This window comes from Clupea harengus, chromosome 15 (genome assembly GCF_900700415.2).
Source record: "Clupea harengus chromosome 15, Ch_v2.0.2, whole genome shotgun sequence".
Lineage (NCBI taxonomy): Eukaryota > Metazoa > Chordata > Actinopteri > Clupeiformes > Clupeidae > Clupea > Clupea harengus.
Window position 1 is genome coordinate 8,133,571 of NC_045166.1, and position 20,000 is coordinate 8,153,570.

At 44.3% G+C, this 20,000-nt stretch overlaps 2 protein-coding genes across 2 annotated transcripts in view; one reads left to right on the plus strand and one right to left on the minus strand.

Annotated features, from left to right (window-relative positions):
• The window catches only part of rad51b (RAD51 paralog B), a 32,833-nt gene extending 25,558 nt beyond the window's left edge, over window positions 1-7,275 (plus strand). The window contains exon 11 of the mRNA XM_031581833.2: window positions 6,493-7,275. Within this exon, the coding sequence (XP_031437693.1) occupies window positions 6,493-6,689 (197 nt within the window). The 3' untranslated portion in view covers window positions 6,690-7,275. The remainder of the gene's footprint in view (window positions 1-6,492) is intronic.
• Window positions 7,276-9,279: 2,004 nt separating this feature from the next.
• On the minus strand, window positions 9,280-15,345 carry LOC105889825 (mRNA decay activator protein ZFP36L1-like). The gene is made up of 2 exons (XM_012815754.3): window positions 15,146-15,345; window positions 9,280-13,847 (listed from the first exon to the last, which is right to left on the minus strand). Exons 1-2 carry the CDS (start codon window positions 15,197-15,199, stop codon window positions 12,939-12,941), a joined length of 963 nt encoding a protein of 320 aa, XP_012671208.1. The 5' UTR covers window positions 15,200-15,345; the 3' UTR covers window positions 9,280-12,938.
• Window positions 15,346-20,000: the final 4,655 nt, after the last annotated feature.

The following is a 20,000-nucleotide window of genomic DNA, read 5'->3' on the forward strand; positions in this document are numbered from 1 at the left end:
CAATCTCAGCGAGTTGCACAGAGATGGCCAAGACCAAATGGCTTCTCCTCTTCCCTCCTCTCTCCTCTCTCCTCTTTGCCAGTCTTTAAAGCCACACATCATTCCTGGACGCTCCTCCCTCACCCTAGAAAGAGTGGCTGGTTACATTTAAGAGTGTGGAGTTTGGCAAGGTTAGAACTCGGTTAGAAGTGTTTGCAGTTCATTAGTGCACAGGACCTTTGTCTCTTCTACCGTAGCCAAGACCTGCACCCGTCCTCATCTCCCTTATGATCTCCCCTGTCTCGTCACTCCTAAACCTCACCTCACCTCACCTCACCTCACAGAGGACACGAGTAGATGAGGTTGATGAATCCCTCATATGAATATGAGCCACCATGCATATGAAGCCTCTGTTTGTAGGGCAGATGGTGTCTGCTGTTTCTGAACTACTGACCCTGATTTTCATTTGACCACATTGTGTAATACTTTAATGTAAAGGGATCATATTTGCAGGTGTGTGTGTGTTTGTGTGTTGTGTGTGTGTGTGTGTGTTTATGTTTGTGCGTGTGTGTTGTGTGTGTGTGTTTGTTTGTTTGTGTGTTTATGTTTGTGCGTGCGCGTGTTTGTGTGTGTGTGCGTGTGCGCGTATGTGTGTGTGGTGGATACTGTAGCTTCCCTCCTCTGAGCCTGGGCAAACCAGCGCTGGACTCCCATCTGCAGCCAGTGGCCTCTCCACAGAGAACTCAGTGTACCAAAGCAGTCAGATGGAAAATGCATCTTGCATGAACCCACCCCCTGCACGCACACAGACACGCACACACACGCATGCACACACACACACACACGCATGCACACACACACACACACACGCATGCACACACACACACACACACGCATGCACACACACATATGCACTCACACACACACACACACACACATATGCACTCACACACACACTCACCCTCTCTAACTCCCACACACACACACACTCATACATACAGTATATACACCAGGGATTCCGTTAGCTGGTCATTTCCAAGTTTTGCCTGGTAAAGTTGATAAAAACAATAACCATAAATAAAAAAACTTGTCAATCAAAATGTCTGGTAATGATGCTGTCGGCAGAGATAACGTATTTCCTACAGGATCCGTATTGAAACCGGAAGTGGGTGATTTACTCCGTTTGATTGGCTAATAACAGGACCTTTACTTTTTCGTTGAGAAATGATGTCGATCGCCTGACATTTAAACGATCGGTTTTCTTTAAATTATTATAATTTTTGTGAAGTTATACGGCTCAATACTCAATTGATTTGTTAACCGAACTTTTACGAAGTCATACAACTAAACACACAAGTGTCGCAATGTCGACATCTTACGTTTGACAGCAGGCTTACCAAACACCGTAGGGTACAGAGCTAGGTCAATTAGCTCACGTAAAATACTGTAATTTAAGCAGAGGTGTAAAAAGTACTGAAATGTTGTACTCAAGTAAAAGTACAATTACTTGGGTAATTTTACTTGTACTTAAGTAAAATTTCATCAATCTAAAAATGTACTCAAGTAAAAGTAAAAAGTAGTTAATTTAAAATGTACTTTAAGTAAAAGTTACTTAGTTACTTTCAACAACTTGATCGGGGCCGCTCCTATATAGTGCAAAAAAGGACAAGGGGTCATAAATCCAATACAAAAACTAGTTATTTTTAATTAAAGGAAATCTTTAGAAATATAAGTGCAATGACATTAAACATGTCAAACATTAAACATTAAACTGTCAACACAACATTTAGGAACTTTTGGGAGGACATGTCAAGACATGAACCACATGACAGCTAAAATAAAAAAGTTAAAATGCCGCTGCCCCACTATATTAAAACTTTGGTTACTTTACTTGTGTCCACCTTTAGAGCATTAGTCTACAAACTTCTTGTTGAGTTTGAGCAGCAGCTGATTTTCAAGGTGTGTAGAGTTCATCCGGGCTCGCTTTGCAGTAAACGGCAATCCAGCACAGCCGAAGAGTCCCTCGCAGGCGGCCGAGGCAGGTAGGCCAGTATTGAGTTTCAGGGACAGTTTTTTTATATTCTGAAAGGAGTTCAGCAGATCCATATTGACTGAGACACAGGCTAGGTTCCCTTCTAACTCCCCTGTACCTTCTGGAGTTCATTGAGGAAAATAAATCATCTTCATCTGATGAATGTTGTCCAACTTGCTTCAGCCCCTACCATCCGGTCAAGATGTTGTCTGACATAGACTAGACCTGTAGAATGACAAACAACAATTCTGACAATTAAGTATTGAGCTGCCATCAAGAGTGCATCTTAACACAGAAATAGCTATAAATAGCTACTTGAGATGACAGACCTACAGTATATATACAGAATGATAACATTATTTTCTATTTCTACATGCATCACAATTCATAATCCTAAATTCTTGCTAACCGAGACCCCTGAGCATGAACATGAAAGACGTGCACGTTGCAAAGCCACCACATCGTGATAAATTCGAGATAACGACATACACATTGACATTGACTTGTCCAACTGTCTGACAACGATGGTGTGCGCATTCACATCGTTCCTGTTTCAGGGCATGGGAAGCAGCCAAATGATTAGCCTAATATCAGTTTATGTGGTGTATCTTATTGCTGATGACTGATCTGCAGTTTTTAACATAATATGAGAGACTGAACATAATAATGCTATGAACTGAAACGAATGGAAGACAGGAATGGAATTATTATTAGTCTATTGGATGACGGCTGTTAACAGAAGGATGGGTACATGAGTGTATAGCTAGCCTAGCTAGCTAGCTAGTTGACGTCAGGGTGGTTGCAAGTGCTAGCCAAAATGAGGCTACAAGTGCCATGACACGCATATTTTGCTTATTGTAGCAAAGCTAATAAACAACAAAAACGCTGTCTGAACTACTAATGGGAAGGGACAAATACTGTACTTACCAACACATGCTTGCGCAGATTTGAAGATTCATTTTTATAAGCAGAAAGTTCTGTCTGGCGGGGCAGGCACAGCTTACACAGCATTATATAGCTGTTGCCTCTTTTAGGTTGGAAGGCAAACTGCTTGCTGAGTTGTGGATACGGGGTTTCTTCATCTTCTTTAATTTTAACTTGCGGAAAGTTCGGTGCTTCAGCTTGTTGGTCGTCCGCAGCTTGTTGGTAGTCCGCACTATCATCTTCCTCCATCTCTATCTCTCGTGACTCGACACCGGCGGCTTGCATCGACTCTATCATCCTCTCTATGCAGCATCCACCACTGCAATGAGAATTGTCGTGCGCGATTCCCGCCTTTCGGTTTCCTTTCTTGAACTATGTTTTTTTTTTACTCAGTAACGGATGTAATTTCCAATGTAGCGAAGTACAATACTTCAGTCAAAATCTACTTAAGTAAAAGTAAAATTACCGATTTCAAAAACTACTTAAAAATTACAAAGTACACAAAAAAACTACTCAATTACAGTAACGTGAGTAAATGTAATTCGTTACTTTACACCTCTGAATTTAAGATAGCCAATACCCTAATTTTCCCCAAAAACCATTGATTGTGTGTCTGTGAGAGTGCTAGCTTGAGCTAACCAACACACCTTGAGCTGGCCAAACACTGTATAGCTAGCTAGATCAATTAGCTCGCCTAAGATACTGTAATTTAAGCTAACCAATTACCTCATTTCCCCCAAAACCCATCGATTGTGTGTGTTTGTGATGTGTAACATATATCCTTTATCAGTCATTCAAGTTATTTACGTGTATTTACCGCTAGCGGTTGCACCGACACAAGTGTAATTCAATTGCTAGCTAGCTAGCCAGCTAGCTAGGTAAATTAGCTCGCGTAAGATACTGTGAGAGTGCTAGCTTGAGCTAACCACACACTATGCTACCTTGAGCTGGCCAAACACTGTATAGCTAGCTAGGTCAATTAGCTCGCCTAAGATACCGTAATTTAAGCTTACCTATTACCTAATTATCACACAAAAAACATCGATTACGTGTGTTTGTGATGTGTAACATATATCCTTAATCAGTCATTCAAGTTATTAACGTTTATTTACCGCTAGCGATTACACCGACACAAGTGTAATTCAATCGCTATTAATGTTGAACTTGAAATTCAACAACGTGACACAACATTCAGGCATCAACATGGTTCCTAAAGAATAAATCAAAGGTCCTTGTCCATTTTTGTTCAGGACATGTGACAAGTTTTATCCAACCAGAGACCGGAGTAAAGTGACGACTTCCGGTTTCAATACGGATTCTCTGGTCAACACGTTATCTCTGCCGACAGATGCTCATCCAAAACATAAACCATATCCTTAAACCGGACACTTGTGATTTAACCAAAGCAAATAAATCATCTTATTGTTATCATCTTATTTATTGATTAGCGCAATCACAAAATCTAAACACTCCCCGCTCCCATTAGCCAGCATGGGGGACTTTATCTAATCACATTTAATCCTCCACAAGGCTTCAGTCCGAGCTCCACCACACACATCATGGCGATAATCCTCATCAGATTGTTCTCTATTGGAAGCATTACCTGCTCTCTGGGCTTCATTGATAGCCTATAACGTGACCGTAAATGCCAGCAACCTTAAGAAGGGCAAGTTTAGACTTTTTCACTTCACTGGGGGCAGTTCTGTTATTCACTGGGGCAGTTCTCCCAAACCACGTGTTGCTGATGTTGACCAATAAACTATATATGGGATTTAGCTCATCTTGAAGGGCCATTGCTTTGGTAATTATCTTGTTTAGTTGCGGCAAAGGTTGTGGGTTATGGGTTCACAAAAATCTAGCGATCTAAACACACACATACATAAACACACACACACACACACTAATTTACTCTCTTACATACATAAACACACACACACACACGCACACACATTTACGCTCTCTCACACACACACACACACACACAAACACACACACACACTCATTTACTCTCTCACACACACTTTTACTCTGTCTCACACACACACACACACACACAGTCTCCCTCTCTGCGTCTGAAGAGGCAGAGCCCATCTAAGGCCCAGGCAGGGCCGTGTCTGAAGAGGGTTTATTGCCCTGCTTATCTGGAGACGCAGAGGACGGCTGGATGACGGAGCGTGCAGCGGTCATGGAAACTCCAGCAGCAGATTCAAAGAAATAAACTTTGATCGCCATTGGCCTCTCCATTGGTCTGCATTCTAGATCTCTATTTCTACTTCTGTTTCTCATATGTCGTTTCTCATTTGTCCCCCGCCCCACACACACACACTCCACCCATTGCTCAACATCTATACCTACTAGTGCAATTTGGTTTTGAAACCTTTTTATCCCAAATTCATCTTGTGCCAGTGCCCCGTTGCATTGTGAATGCCCGCCATGGTCAGTTAGGTGTGGAGGGTTGCAGCTAGCATCCCTCAGGCAGAAGGAGGCGAGGCGCTCCATGGTTCTGCCAATTCATCGCTAACATTGTTAGCATTTGGAGGACCTTCAACTTGTCAGACGATAAGAAATTAGATTTATATGAAATGTCAGCAGGCATACAGTAGCATTGTATCAAGGCCAACTCCAGACCAACTCTCCCAGCAGACCATCAATGTGGGACGGCTATTTCTTGAAGACCAGAATGGAAGTGTGACAGTGTTGTAGTTTGCGTTTTTTGATCTTGCAGAAATTGGGTACTTTATAGTCACTGTGCGGAAGCTGTTGTTATGTTTACAAACTTAAGTTTGTATGGGTGCATTGTGACTGTAAATGTCAATTTTAGTTTGACGTGTTTTCTCGTTCCCTTCTCAGGGTTTCATCTATGTCCTACACCCTACAGAGGGCATGTGTTGTGTGTCAACGACCTCCCTTGCCTAAGTTTAACTTTCTCCCAGCAGTAATATTTGACTCCAGGGCTTGTTTTACCTTGCTTTGGACTGGTTTTATCTCAAGATTTGTGTTGGAGTGTGTGTATGTGCATGTGACCTTATTCTAGAACTGAATAGACTGACTTTAGTGATTTAAATGTTGTGATCTCCATTACATTTACACATTTTCCACCATTCTATTGTGTGACGAGTGGGTGACCTATGACCTTTGCATGAGTGGGTGACCTATGACCTATGATTCTGTCCAGAGGTCTACACAGGATCTCTGTAATTGTATGTGTTTCGCGTAAAGAGCCCTTGTTTACTCATTGCCTTATGATTTCCTCTGTGACTCCAGGCTTGGCTGCCTGCCCCCCTTTCTCTCTCTCTCTCTCTCTCTCTCTCTCTCTCTCTCTCTCTCTCTCTCTCTCTCTCTCTCTCTCTCTTTCTCTTTCTCTTTCTCTTTCTTTCTCTGTCTCTGTCTCTGTCTCTGTCTTTTTCGGACCCTGAGGGTGAAGTCAAGCGGGTGCATTGGTCACAGTGGAGACGGGGAGGTCAGGAGCACAATGGATTATGGTGTTCAGCTCTGTTGTGGTTCAGTCATGGAGCCATCCCAACTAACTTCTTTTCTATCCTGTTGTGTTTTCCAAGGAAATGCAAGCAAGGAAATAATGTCAGCGCAAGGTACGGACCCGGGGCTGCATCCGATCCGCGTGAGGACAGGTATTGACTACAGACTGACAGGAGCCATGGCGACGATGGCCCCCTACACCATCGCCGCCGCCGCCGCCGCCGCCACCACCACCACCACCACCACCGGCGGAAGGTGTGAGAATACTGATGTGTGAGGCGCTCTGAGACTCCGCATCACCTGCATCCCCAACCACTTGGTCAGGTGGGGTCGGGTAGGGGCCTGCATTCTGGCTGGTGGTGACCCTGAGATGAAACTTCCGCAGAGGTCAACCGGACTGTTTGGAGATGTTAATTTATCTAGTATAAACACAAAAAGCTGGAAAGGGTTAAGCATGCCAATCGAAAGGGGTCATGGGGTTTCCAGTGTGTCTAGAAGAGAGTTGAGAAGTATTCTGTGAGTGTAGGAGATAGTCAACAAAACGTATGGTCATTCCGAAAAAGCTGAATGGGTGCAGGATGAATGGTAATGGGGATTGAAGAGTTACATGAGACTCTAGAAAAGGGTCAGTGAATATAATTAGAAAGTTCATGTGTCTTAGTATGGGTATAGAAGGTTAAAAGATTAATGGGTGCAGAATTAGACACAAATTACAGTATATGGACTTAGTATGTTCTAGATAAATATCAAAACCACTATATCCCTATGTCCTACCATACCTGCATTGGCTGGTTAATTGTTTTTGTTTTGTTAATTGTTAAGTGTCAACACAGTAAACCAAAACTTTGACTACTAAGATACAATCAGTGTGTGTGTGTGTGTTCTGTGACCCTGAGTGGTCCTGTCAACAGTCTTTCTAGCTACTATAGCAGTAAAGACGAGTACAAATAGTGGTTTCTACCATGATTTTTAGTCCTTGAACGCTAGAGCACATAACAGTTAGTGGGTCATTAGGTTAGTTAAGCATCAGCCACTTAGCGATAACAATCTGTGTGTGTTTCTAAGAAAAAAATCTGTTTATTTACTAAAGGTACAGTAGCTTTCTGGTGTTTTCTAGTTTTATAATGATTTGTATAGGGATGTTTTTTTTCCGAAGAAGTTCAAGAAATATGCATAAAAGAGTTACGGCACTGATGAAGTGATTAAAACACATGGAAGGTCTTCTCCCAAGGTCTCACTTTTGTGTTTGTCAACAACAGCATAGTGCACACACACACCGCCATTACGGCCCTCAGGTGCCCATATAAGGGCCGTGCTGAAGGCTGTTTGTCTCGTTAAAAGTGTAAACTCTCAGCAGCAACACCAGCTGCCTGCAGGGTCACTGGATCTGGTTAGGGCTGTCTGGTTAAACATTTGCTGGAACTCGCCGCAGTAGATGAGCAAGTTGGAGGGCCCTAGGGGCACAAGGGGAGGGAGGTGGCAGGGCCAGGCCAGACAGGTTTAATGGTGGTGGAACATTACCCAAGCACGCTGTCTGCTGTAAAAACTGCTGCCTCAGTTGGCTACTGATTCACAGCAGCAGACCTCAGATACGGCGTCTCTCACCTCGCTGCCGAACAACAGTGGAACTCCTGCTTGGTTGCCATGACTCCTGTTCCCATGACTTCTGCTCTCATGGCCCTCTCTGTATTAAAGGGAAGTTTTGCTGATTAGCTGAACAATTGAGTTATTTTGGATAATTTCTCTTTTTTTTTTCTTCGCAGTTTAATTTGTAAACAAACTATACACATTCTTACAATACTGAAATGATCTGTAAAGGACTACAATAAAGTGACATCATGAACAACTGTTTTTGTGCAGTCATAAAAGCACATCTGCACTCAGTGGTTTATAATGAAACCTCTAGTAATTGTAAGTCATAGCAGTGTGGTTTTAATCTTTTTATTTTGTGACTTTTCTGACTCATTGTGTAATGTGAACCCATACCACCCTATATCGCGCCTTGATCCTGATAAATAGTGCGCGCTGTTGACCTTTGACCTTTTGAGCAAACCTCTAATGCGCCACGCACACACACGCACACACACACACACACACACACACACACACACACACACTCTCTCTGTCTCCTCACTGAACTCCTCAGAACGTCTCACTTGTCCTGAGTTCTGAGGTCAATGCTGAACCAGAACTCTAGGGCACTAAAAGTGCAGCAATGGACTCTCTCCTCTGTCTAAAGCTGAAAGTAGGACTAGTAAAGAGAGGAAAATAGCTGATGAAGGAGTGTTGCTCAACTCCTGTCTCCAGTACAGACCCCTCCCTCCTCTACCCCCCAACCTCCTCCCGGGCAGCTGCTATCGCTGCCCTTAAAGGCATAGCCACCCATTCTCCCCCACATTAGTCTCCCCCAGATCTAACTGTAGAGGCCAGATCAATAGCAGGTCAAAACTCATGTTTATGTAAGGCATAACAGCCGCAGAGGTGTCCCATTATACTAAATGAATAGAAGAAGCAGAGGCAAAGACCTCCGTGGAGTGGAGTTGAGTTTCCTCCGCCAAGTCCATTCATTTTGAAGGCCTTTATCCCGTTTTACAGTTGTATTTAGCCATACGTGAATGGAAAGTTTTTTTTAGATCAGTTTTAAAAGAAGGCAACCTGTTTAGCTTGTAGTAGTTTACTGCCTTCTTTAGTCGAGGACAAGGACAAATTTGGGTGTGCTTGGTTACAGTTGATTCCACTGTTGCTGTTGCCAAGCCGATTCTGTTAGCATTCTAGCTGTTTCTGATTCTATGTTTGCTAGCTTGCCAGCTTGTCCTCCAGATAACATGTTATTTAAACACGGAATTCATTGCGTGTACACCACTTGGCAAAATGAGAGAATATATTTATTTTTGTTCATTCATAAGCTTGCCTGACTACACACTCGCTGTAGTAGCCTCTGTAGATGGACAGCTTTTCAATCAACTGTTTTTTACTGTGGTTGTTATAAATACAAATTACGATAGAAAACATTTCATAGAATTTTCCATTTTGCAGTATTTCCTACAACACTTGATGCTGAAGTCAACTTTGATAAGCTCAGATAGGTGTAGTCATGACCATGAATGAGTTGTTTGTTTGCACAGCTCATGTAAACAGTTAAATGTAGTAAACCTTAAGTCCATTAGCGGGGCCTTTGTACTATGTAAATGTCATTGACATTTTTTTTTTAAACAATACAGTTTGTGATGACTGCAGGGTTTATGCTAACTCCTGTGCATGTGATTACTTAAGTGTTTGCAATGCCATTATGTTTATGATGACTACAGTGTTTGTGGACAGTGATTTATATCAACTGTAGTGTTTATAATATCAGTGTCTGTGCTAGTGCAGTGTTAGGGTTTATGATGCACGTTAGTGTCCATGGCCTGGTGTTTCGTCATGTGTTTCATGTGGTGGTCATAAAGGTGAAACAGAGGACAGCACTTGCATTTACTTCTCCCCTTCGGCTGAGCCCTCCTCACAGTCAGTGAGTGTTTATCTGAAGAATCAATCCTCCTTGTGAAGAGAATAAAAGGGGGATGAATCCTGGCCTGGAGGGAAGTGAGGAAAGAAAACTACCCCCGCACCACCGCCCTTCAGTCCATCAGCAGCAGGGCCAGACTAAATGAGTCCGAACCTCACCTGACCGTTACTATGGCAACCAACCTCTTGCCCTGACCTCTTGGGTTCATGTGAGCGTACAACAAACACGGGGAAGTCAAACACTCGTGTTGCAGGCGTACGCGCTAAAGCACTCGACACTGACACACAGTCCATTAGAGCACCATCTGCGAGGGGGGAACAGGAGTTAATAAGCTCGCACCCTGCTGCTTCAACACTGAGATGCACCATCGGGCCCAGTCAGACCTTCCTGGCCTTGCTTTCCTGGAAAACTCTTCTAAGTGCTGGCTCTTGGCGTGTTTCATCAGGGGTTTGCGTGACCTTAACACCCAGCGCAGATCCGGGGAGTCCACAGCTCGTCTGGGAAGGCCGACTGTTGCCACAGGGAGAGTCAAAATATGCAGTGGAATCACTGGCCCAGTTGTTTGCTCATGATGTCAGCAACACAGCTGCTGCTGCTGCTGCTGGACTGAAAATCCTTCTTCAGTTATCCTACATCCACGTAGAAACCAATCTTGGTGTATACGTGGACAGATTTTACCTTCTTAAAAAAATGACGAGGTTCACAGGTCTCACTGTCCGGTATTTTCTGTCCCCTTGTGGTGTCACAACAGCCATGGTTTGCGTCGCTAGTGCTACAAGTGCACTTACAGCTAAAGGCTAAAATGGCTAGCAGTTAGCTATTTTTAGCTCACTGGGCAAGTTTTTGCTCAACCATGGCTTCATCATTCAGTCTTTTCTCTCAAAAAGACAAAATAAGGAGCATTTTTTTTTTTTTTTTAGAAATATGTATTTTATTGGTCTTAAACTGCAATCTGTCACTACAGAAAAATGAAAGAGTAATTAATCAATGTGAACTGCTGCAGAATGAAGACATTCAACAGATACTTTTAATGTCAATGTTGTAAACCTTATTCTCATCAACTAGGAATTATTTACCAGCTCTGAATAACAAAATTCATAAAGGCACAATGAAAGTGGCCCTTGGAATGTGTTGTTAGGCACTTAACAGCTGCGGAAGGTGGTCCAGATTTACTACATAATCAAAATTACAAAGGAAAGTCAGTAACTTGTTCTACTGTGTTTTTAAACTGTCAAAATCATAGTAAAAAGTCTGATGCTAAATTTCATGTTTCAAGACCCACTTCAGAGTTTGAGGAGACATGATTCATTCTTCTTGCTAATTAATAATAACTTCATGCTTATGGCAGGGAGAGGATGACCAGCTTACAGAAGCTTGAAGGTTATCTAAATACAAGAGCACACTACATTCAGTGTTCTGGGCAAAGTCCTTGTTTGGACTTTTACAAGGGAGAGGGACAGGGGTATAACACAGATACATTCATAAATGCTCAACTAGTATGGGCGGAGTTGATTGGTTCTCATGGAGGGGGATGTTTTACAATCATAGTTTTGATTGGTGGGCCCCACTCAAGGCAAACCATAGATAGCGCGGGTATCACAATGACACAAAAGAACCTCGAACTGCTGTCCGCCTCAAGGGATGAAAGAATAAATATTGCATTCTGTCTTTAAATTAAGATTCACTTTAAAATAAAATCAAAGTGTAGTTACAAAATGTCATTGCAGAATAATATATTAACTGTGAAAAAATAAAACAAAAGCAGGTCAATCTCACCATTGATACGGAAGATCATAATTTAACATAAAAGAAAATATATTCTATTGTCATGATCCAGATAAATACAAACAAAATAAAAATGCTTACAATCAGCAATAAATACATTTTGATAAGTTAAATAAGCAGTGACAAGCAAAACCTTGCATCCAAAAGTTCTTCTGAACAAAATAATAATAATAATAACAACAATAATAATAATAATATAGTACTGATAGTATTAGAGTATTATGTGATGACATAGGGAGGAATGTCATAGGATTTCTTTTCTTTTTTTCTGGGCCGCACAGACAGTGGTGTGAAAAAGTCTTTAAATGCACAAGAGGGGTGTAGATGAGTCCTGATTGTGGAGATTTGATGACTTTGATTCACATCCAACTTTCCTTTCCCATTAAAATGTAATTAAAAATGTTTTTTTTTTTTTTTTTTAAAGGAATAGTGTATAGCTTTTAGTGTAAGGCATCACATACTTTAGGGATCGTTGCCGAGGTGTTGGCAAACGTAGCACCGGAGCACCGGAGACTTTTTTCTCCATGAATATTCCAGGTGGTTTTAAAATGAAAATCAAGAAGTCTGGTTTTTTTTTAGTGCGTGTGCGTGTATTCCCAAAATGGCCAGAAGAGGACAGCTGTGTTGTGCTGGTCCATGTACCCATACACATATATATATACACACACACACACACACACACACACACACACACATTCGTGTCAGAGGAATGGGTATTTCAAGGCACTTGATGTTTCTCCATGGTTCCTCTTGGTTTACTGATCAGGTAAACTAAGGGGCCATGAAGGGCAGTGGCACTAATGAGCACACTGACACAAACACACACACACACACACATATTTTCTCACAAAAAAACACACCCACAGGAGGGTATGAGACTACATGGACCTTTGACACGCTTCCCCTCTTGTTTGCTTTCAGTTTGGCACCAGAATGACATGACACCGGGATCATGATTTCATTGTCACTTGTTGCCATCCTTAGGAACCTTGTGAGGAACCTTGTGACCAGTTGAGTCTACAGCGATAGGGGTGGCTTCAGAAAGAGCAGGGTTCCGGGCTGAGGGAGTGGGTGGGTTGGATTTGGTTGGGACTGCCTGATTGGACTTGATGGCTACAACAACACTGCACCTCTCTGTCCTTCTGTCATCTGTAAACAAGGTCAGGAGTGGTGGGGACAACTGGGAGGAAAGTGCTCTCTCTCTCTGCCTTTCATTCTTTTTCTCTCTCTGTCTCACTAGTCGTCAGAGATAGAGAGCCAGCTGAAGATGGGTAGGCGACGCGCAGCATCCATGGTGGGTGACTCGGAGCCACTCTGGCTGCCTAGGCTGCTCTGGTAGCCCTCCTGGTCGGACAGCGAGTCGGGGGGACAGGGCACGGTGGGCGGGCGCAGGACTGGGGGGTCGGCCAGGCCAGACCCGAACAGCTGGGCCAGCTCCTGGCTGGGTAGAGAGAAGGGGTCGCTGCTAGGCCAGTCCGCCGCCAGGCAAGGTGGGGGGCTGAGGGACAGTGCGCTGGGGAACCCGGCGAAGCTGAGGCTGTGATGCAGGCGGGGACGGGCTGGGTGCGGCGGTTGGGACGCGCGTCCATGGCCGTCATTGGGGGGCATGGGGCCACAGCGCTCCTCTGCGTTGTGGATGAAGTGGCAGCGCGGGCCGTACGGGCAGAAGCCGATGCTGTGGAAGGTGCGGCACAGCTCCGTCTTGTACTTGGGGTGGCGGCTGAGGCTGCGCAGCTCCTGGTGCCCGTGTGCGAACTGGCACTTCTCGCCGTACTTGCACGCGCCGTGCTCCTCGAACGGGCGGCACAACTCCGTCTTGTAGCGGCTGGAGTTCACCTGCCCGATGCCTGATGACGTGATGGCTGCCAAGATGCCGCCTCCGCCTCCCGGGGCCCGAAGACGGTCGCCTGTCTCGGAGTAGCAGCGCTCGCGAAGGCGCGGGTCACGAGCCCCTGGGGGCGGCGGCAGGCTCAAGGAGTTGGCAGAGTGCCGCCGCTGGTGGAGTCCCCCGGCCGAGGAAGAGGGGGGCGAGCCCACGGCCCGTCTGTCCAGCAGGGGGCCGGTGGGAGGGGGACTGAGGGGGGTAACACCTGTGCTAGAGGGGGGGCCACTGAAGGTGTTGTTGAAGTTGAGCATTTTTGTGTTCTGCACACCAAAGAGGGGGGGGAAAAAACAACAATCAGACTTCGGAGGCAGTGTGCTACCAGACAGACAATACACACTGATTTTCTCTTTTCAAGGATATTTCAAGCATTTCAGTTACTTCAAAGTGTTCAACTCTATTGCAACTTTGTAATCCCTCCCTCTGCTGCTATGGCCTCTTTCATGTTATGGGAATAAATAAAGTGTGTCGGCATGCTGTGTCAAGCGTGGCAGCTGAGTATGACTTGAGTACAAGCATTGCATCATCGTGCTCAAATCAAGACCGCTTTTTCTTGACTGAGATTTCACCAATGAAGTGTATAACGCAGGATTACATAATATGTCGCGATTAATTACTAACCATTCATTTATCATTAACCGATCATAAATTCGCCATAATCTTCCTAGTTTACTTGGAAATGTGAAGTTTCTTGAGTCTATCGTCGACTATATGTTGTGAGAAAAATCTTCTTTGATTTGCTTATTACAATTTAGCATTAACATTTAACAGCATTCTCAGAACTTAAGCGCAGTAAATAAAGTGCTCTCTCCGCACGCACTATGTCCATAATGTAATTCCCACTGAGAGAAACTAGGTTGCCAACACGTAACTAGCTAATATGTAGCCAACACAAGGTTCAATAAGCCAGGTGTAGGTCACAGGTAACGTAACCTATTGCAGCAACTGTCTTGATACAAAATACAAATCCAAACGCAATACAAATCCAGAATTCGTGTATATTGATTTCACACAAGGCACAGAATTTGCGCGTTTTTAAGCACACATACTTGCATGTTTTTCTTTTTAGTTTTTTTTTAGCTTTTACGACCCAATAGCCTTGAGAAGGAGTTTAGTGATCAGGCTGGAAGACATGCAGTTCACGTTCGAATGTGACAACGCATGATAGCCTACACCTACGGATTTGAACTGTAAAAAGTAGTGACAGTTTTTTGGTCAATAGTCATTACGCTCTACCATCTCACACTTTGAGGGTCGAGTGAAACATAGGCAACGATTTATAGGCTGATTACGCGATCATAAATCTGTCGCGATTCTTAAAAAGTAAAACATAAACAGCCTCTTAACAACAAAATTCTATAAAACATTTTATATGTTTAAGCATAAGCAGTTACGTTTTCAAGTAAATACATTCTTGCGACGTAATCGAATTATCTAGTAACTTTAGGCACGCTATTTAGCCATGTCTGCAAGAGATTTCCTTCTTCACCAAGTGTTGAACTGCATGTAGGCTACTCCGACAAATCCGTGCAAAACTTAGTAAAAAGATTTGTTTCCTTACTTTGCTCACCACTTCGTCGTAATCAAAGAACGCAGAGACGATGGCATCAGCCATGATGTAAGCTGGAACTGAGTGCAGATTTGGTGAAAAGATTAAGTTTTTAGGCCTGATGGGTGGATTTATTCCTGTTTCGGTGTGTTCTTTCTGACCCGCAGAGCGCACCCCCTCTGTCGAGCTAAGCACTGCGCATTTTCTTTTTAAAAAGCGGCATGATTCCCCACGCTAGGAGGAGCTTGGAATTGACGACTGCTTCAGGGTAGTCCGAAGAGCACCGACACTCTTGGTCTGTTTGAATCATAGCAGATTTTGGCCTTTCCTTTTTTTTTAGCACTACAAATTGAACTGAAACCATTAGTTTCTGTAGAGTAAAATGGGTTGTGTTATGGTAACTTCTCGAGTTGTAGGGGCAGTCATTGATGCATGCTTGACAACATCACACTGGCTGGGGGAGTCACAGTCTGTTAGTATTCATGGAGCTGCAGTGTCATCAGCATTGTTTGGTCAGCACAATAACAAGATCGCATACATGTTCAGCATGACAGTTTCTAAATCGATGTGATGGTCTTGTCCTTAAAGATGGCATTTGGATAGCTTGTAAATTCTTGGTTGGCTATATTGTAGCCATTTTTATGTTGGGCGATGATAGCAAGGGACCTGTATACATGCAACATTACCATGACTTTTTCTGTAAAGTGGACAAATTAACCTTGACCTGGACATCAGACACAACTTAAGCTACTGGTAAATTACCCTTTATCCAGTCAGTGCATCAATGTGGTTTTTGTTGTTAGTTTAGTTTTCTAACTGACTATTTGAGCAGATTCACTGATTGAGTTTTAAGACTCTGTAGGATTTGGAAAGGCAGAGGGGTAATCCATCTCTGGAGAGCAGCGAGGGGCATCACCCGAAGCAGACACAAGCCCAGGAGGAAGCCCTCTGTGTGTAGGCGAAGCGCAAACTAATTATTTTAAAAACTTTCCAGTTGAGATGGAGAGCGCAAGAGTTTGTGTATTTGTGCATGAGCGAGAGAGGGAGACGGCGGGGGAGAGGTCTCACCACAGTGAGGTTCTGCGGTCATCTCTTTTTTTCGGGGGGGGGGGGGGGGGGGGGGTTGGATCTTAGCTTTCCATCTAAAGCTGGAAGGGATGTGTACATAGCTCCCATGCTGCAGATCATTTCTGGTTGCTTTGAGTTGTTTCGCTCAGGAGTGGCCTACAGAAGCATCTGCAAATCTCATCTGCACATATTTACCTAACCCTTCAGACCGGCCCGTCCTGCGTCTTCATCCCTAGAACCAGTTTAAGTTTCAGGGAAAGGGGAAAAAAACAGAAATATACTTTTCAAACTAAAAACACCTCAAACTAAATTAATAAGTCAGGCATCAGGCATGCTTAGAATGATTGAGCGTAGGCTTTTTAAAACAGTATTTCTGTGTGGCATAAACATAATGCATCATGGGTAGAGCAGGGGGTGGCTGTGTCGCTGGATTCTGACAGGCGTCCAGCATCATTCTGGCACAAGCTGAGCCCAAAAGGCCAAGAAAACTGTGTTTGTTTTGTTTGGGTGGGTGACCTGTAGGGCCAATGTTGTGGGTGACCTGTAGGGCCCTTGTGGCCCGGCCGCTTAAAGAAACCTGATCAGCAGCAGCCACAACAAACATCACTCGCTGATAAAACTGCTCACATCATATTTCCGACGAGTGCTGGGAGAGGAATGAAAAGCAGGAATGCGCAAGTCTGCGTGTAGTGAGACGCTAGGGTGAGGAAAAGATGAATTCTCTGGTGCAAAGTGAAGGAGACCAGACTGACTTACGTAATTGGTTGCTTCAGTTTGGGGGTTGTCCCCACTGATCTTATGCAACTTCTTCTTCTAAATACACAGAGGATAAGCATGGTGCAGTTTCTCCATGATTATATAAATCCTGTGGGAAAGATTACCAGATATGTACAGGTCTTTTGTCTCATCAGCGGGTCACTGCACCATTGAGAACACTTTAAAGTTCTTCTCTTGAAGTGTTCCGGTCAGTACCTTTAAAGGAGAACATTTGAAGGTTCTTCAGTGAAGAAACGACAAAATTAGCTCTTTATAGACTCGCCTAAAAACATCTACAGGAAAAAAAGAGAAAACACACTCCCCGCAGAGAAGGGTTAGGGCAGGCATGGGATGGGAAGGACAGGACTAGTGTGAGAGGAGAGACACACGCTGACCTGGAGATTTGAATAGACGGAAAACCCTGCAACAGACACACTTTATCTTCCGACTTCCACCCGGAAGAGCTCTGGCGTGTGTGTGTGGTGTGTGTGCGTGTGTGCGTGTGTGCGTGTGTGTGTGTGTGTGTGTAGAGAGCAGCTAAACACATTGATGTAGATCTCAAACAACAGTTGTAGAGGCCAAGAGAGAAATGGAGAGAGATGTAGTTGACCGTGTAGTCCTGATGCATTAATGTAGGTCCAGATCGTTGGGGAAAATATCCTGCAGCGCCGGCCAGTGTCATGTTTCTGTGCTGGGCCGTCAGCAGCACAGAAGCGTCGCCATGGTGACGACCTGGCTGAACTCTCACATGACACCGGTGACATTCAGCAGAAGGCCGCCTGACCACCTTATCAAGAAAATCAGGTAAGGGCTGTATCCCCCTCTCCTTCTCTCTCTCTTTATATCTCTTTCCCTCTTGCTCTCTCTATCTCTCACTCCCTCTCTCTTTCTAGCTCTCTCTCCCTCTCTCTCTCTATCTCTCTCATCTGTATATCACCTGCACACGCATAGGTTTAAAAACATAGTTAATTTCTTTTCAAAGGAGGTCGCTCTAATCTATTTCTGGCCTGTAGAGAAATGGGCAGTTAGCTTTGAAACAATACATTTTAAACTCTATAATGGACTTTTATATCCACTATGTGCAAAGTAGTTAGTTCAGTTTGATTGCATACATTCTGTAGCATAGTATTACTTCTTACAATGAAGAGTCCAAGTCCAGACCTGCTCTGAATCCAGTTTGTAAGCCCAGCAGCTCCTGCATCTACCACGGTGCTATAAGGGAGGAAGTGTTGTTGCCGAGATGTCCTCTCTGTCCCTGTGCCATGACCTCTGCCTTAGTGGGACACGTCTTCATCTGCCTGAGCTGGCGTCTTCAGGGAGGCCTGCGGGATGCAGACATCTGGTCATACTGCAGCCATTTCACAATTCAAAGTAAAGGGAAGTGCCTTATCCTTTAATATCCTCTCTCTCTCTCTCTCTCTCTCTCTTTGTCCCTGTGATGTAGAAAATCATCATCACTGCTTTACACTGAGTGTCTCAGTGCACAAGAGACAGAGAGCGAGAGAGAAAGAGAGAGAGAAAGAGAAAGAAAAGGGGAAGGGTCAGGGAAAGGATAAAAGAGGTGGGCAGGGATAGAAAATAAGGATTAAGACAGGAGTCAAAACGAGTAGGATTTGCTTTAGCTCGTGAGAGTTTGCTATTTTTCCAGTAAGGTTCATGCCCTGAGATCAGACTGCCATCCTCACACTCACCGCACCACAGTCCAGCCTCACTGCACCACAGTCCAGCACAGCACAGTCCAGCCTCACCTCACCACAGTCCACCCTCACCTCACCACAGTCCAGCCTCACCGCACCACAGCACAGTCCAGCACAGTCCAGCCTCACCACAGCACAGTCCACCCTCACCTCACCACAGTCCAGCCTCACCGCACCACAGCACAGTCCAGCACAGCACAGTCCAGCCTCACCTCACCACAGTCCAGCTGTGCAGGTGCCTCATGTTCTGTTATTGTTTTCCTTCCAGCAACTAGACACAGGCTAGCCTTTGTTAACTGTGCTATATTCCCTTTAAATGCACCCACCCATTGACACACACACACACACACACACACGCACACGCACACGCACACACACACACACAAATATACCCCCCCCCCCCCATTCCTTTCTTGCTCTGCATTAGGATTGACTTTGTACACTCTTGCCCCTGATGGGGCATGGGTATCTAAGCAGAGAGTCTGGTCAAAAATACATTGTCTACATTGTCAAACCCAAAAGCAATTTGACATAGAGCAGGACTCCACCTCCCTGCACTTCCTACATGTCTGAGTTTAAAGCTGAGTGGCGACTAAAACATGTCTGATTATCAGGTTGTCCCTTCGGCCACATAGCAGAAGTTCAGCACGACGTGACCAAATGGCGTATGATTCATCAGTCACTATAATTTAGCCCCACATCACAGCTTGTTTGTACGAACGCTTGAAATACAAGATTCTTGAGAGGAAAAATCCAGCTTAGCTGGTTCAAGTTTGGTCATCAGCCAGTCAGTCAGTAGGATACCTCATTAAAGGAAGGTGTTGACAGGGAAGCAGAACATATGATGTCTTTATTGAGACAGATTCTTAATGCTTTTTCTTCCTTTTAAAGGTTTGCGATGTAAACCCACAGAAACACATTCATTTTTACAACTGGAAATATAGTACAGGCCTTAGTGTAGTAAGTTATTGGATGGGACAAATGTTCTTGCTCCCCTTATTAGGGGGGATGTTTCACATATCCACACCAAGGCTTTACAGGTCTGTAGCACTCCAATGTGGCAGAGGCCGTCAGCAAGAGGGGAATAGCAAGCGAAGGTGTGTTTCTGCATAAAGAAAACGGAGAGTGTATTGTGTGTGTATGTGTATGTGTATAGTGTGCGTGTGTGTATGTGTGTGTGTGTATTGTGTGCGTGCGTGTGTACTGTGTGCGTGTGCGTGTGTGTGTGTGTGTGTGTGTGTGTGTGTGTGTGTGTGTGTGTGTGTGTGTGAGATAGAGAGAAAGAAAGAGTGCAAGCAAGCCTGGAGAGAACACTGACCTGCCAAGGGAAAGTGTGCTGTCAGGTC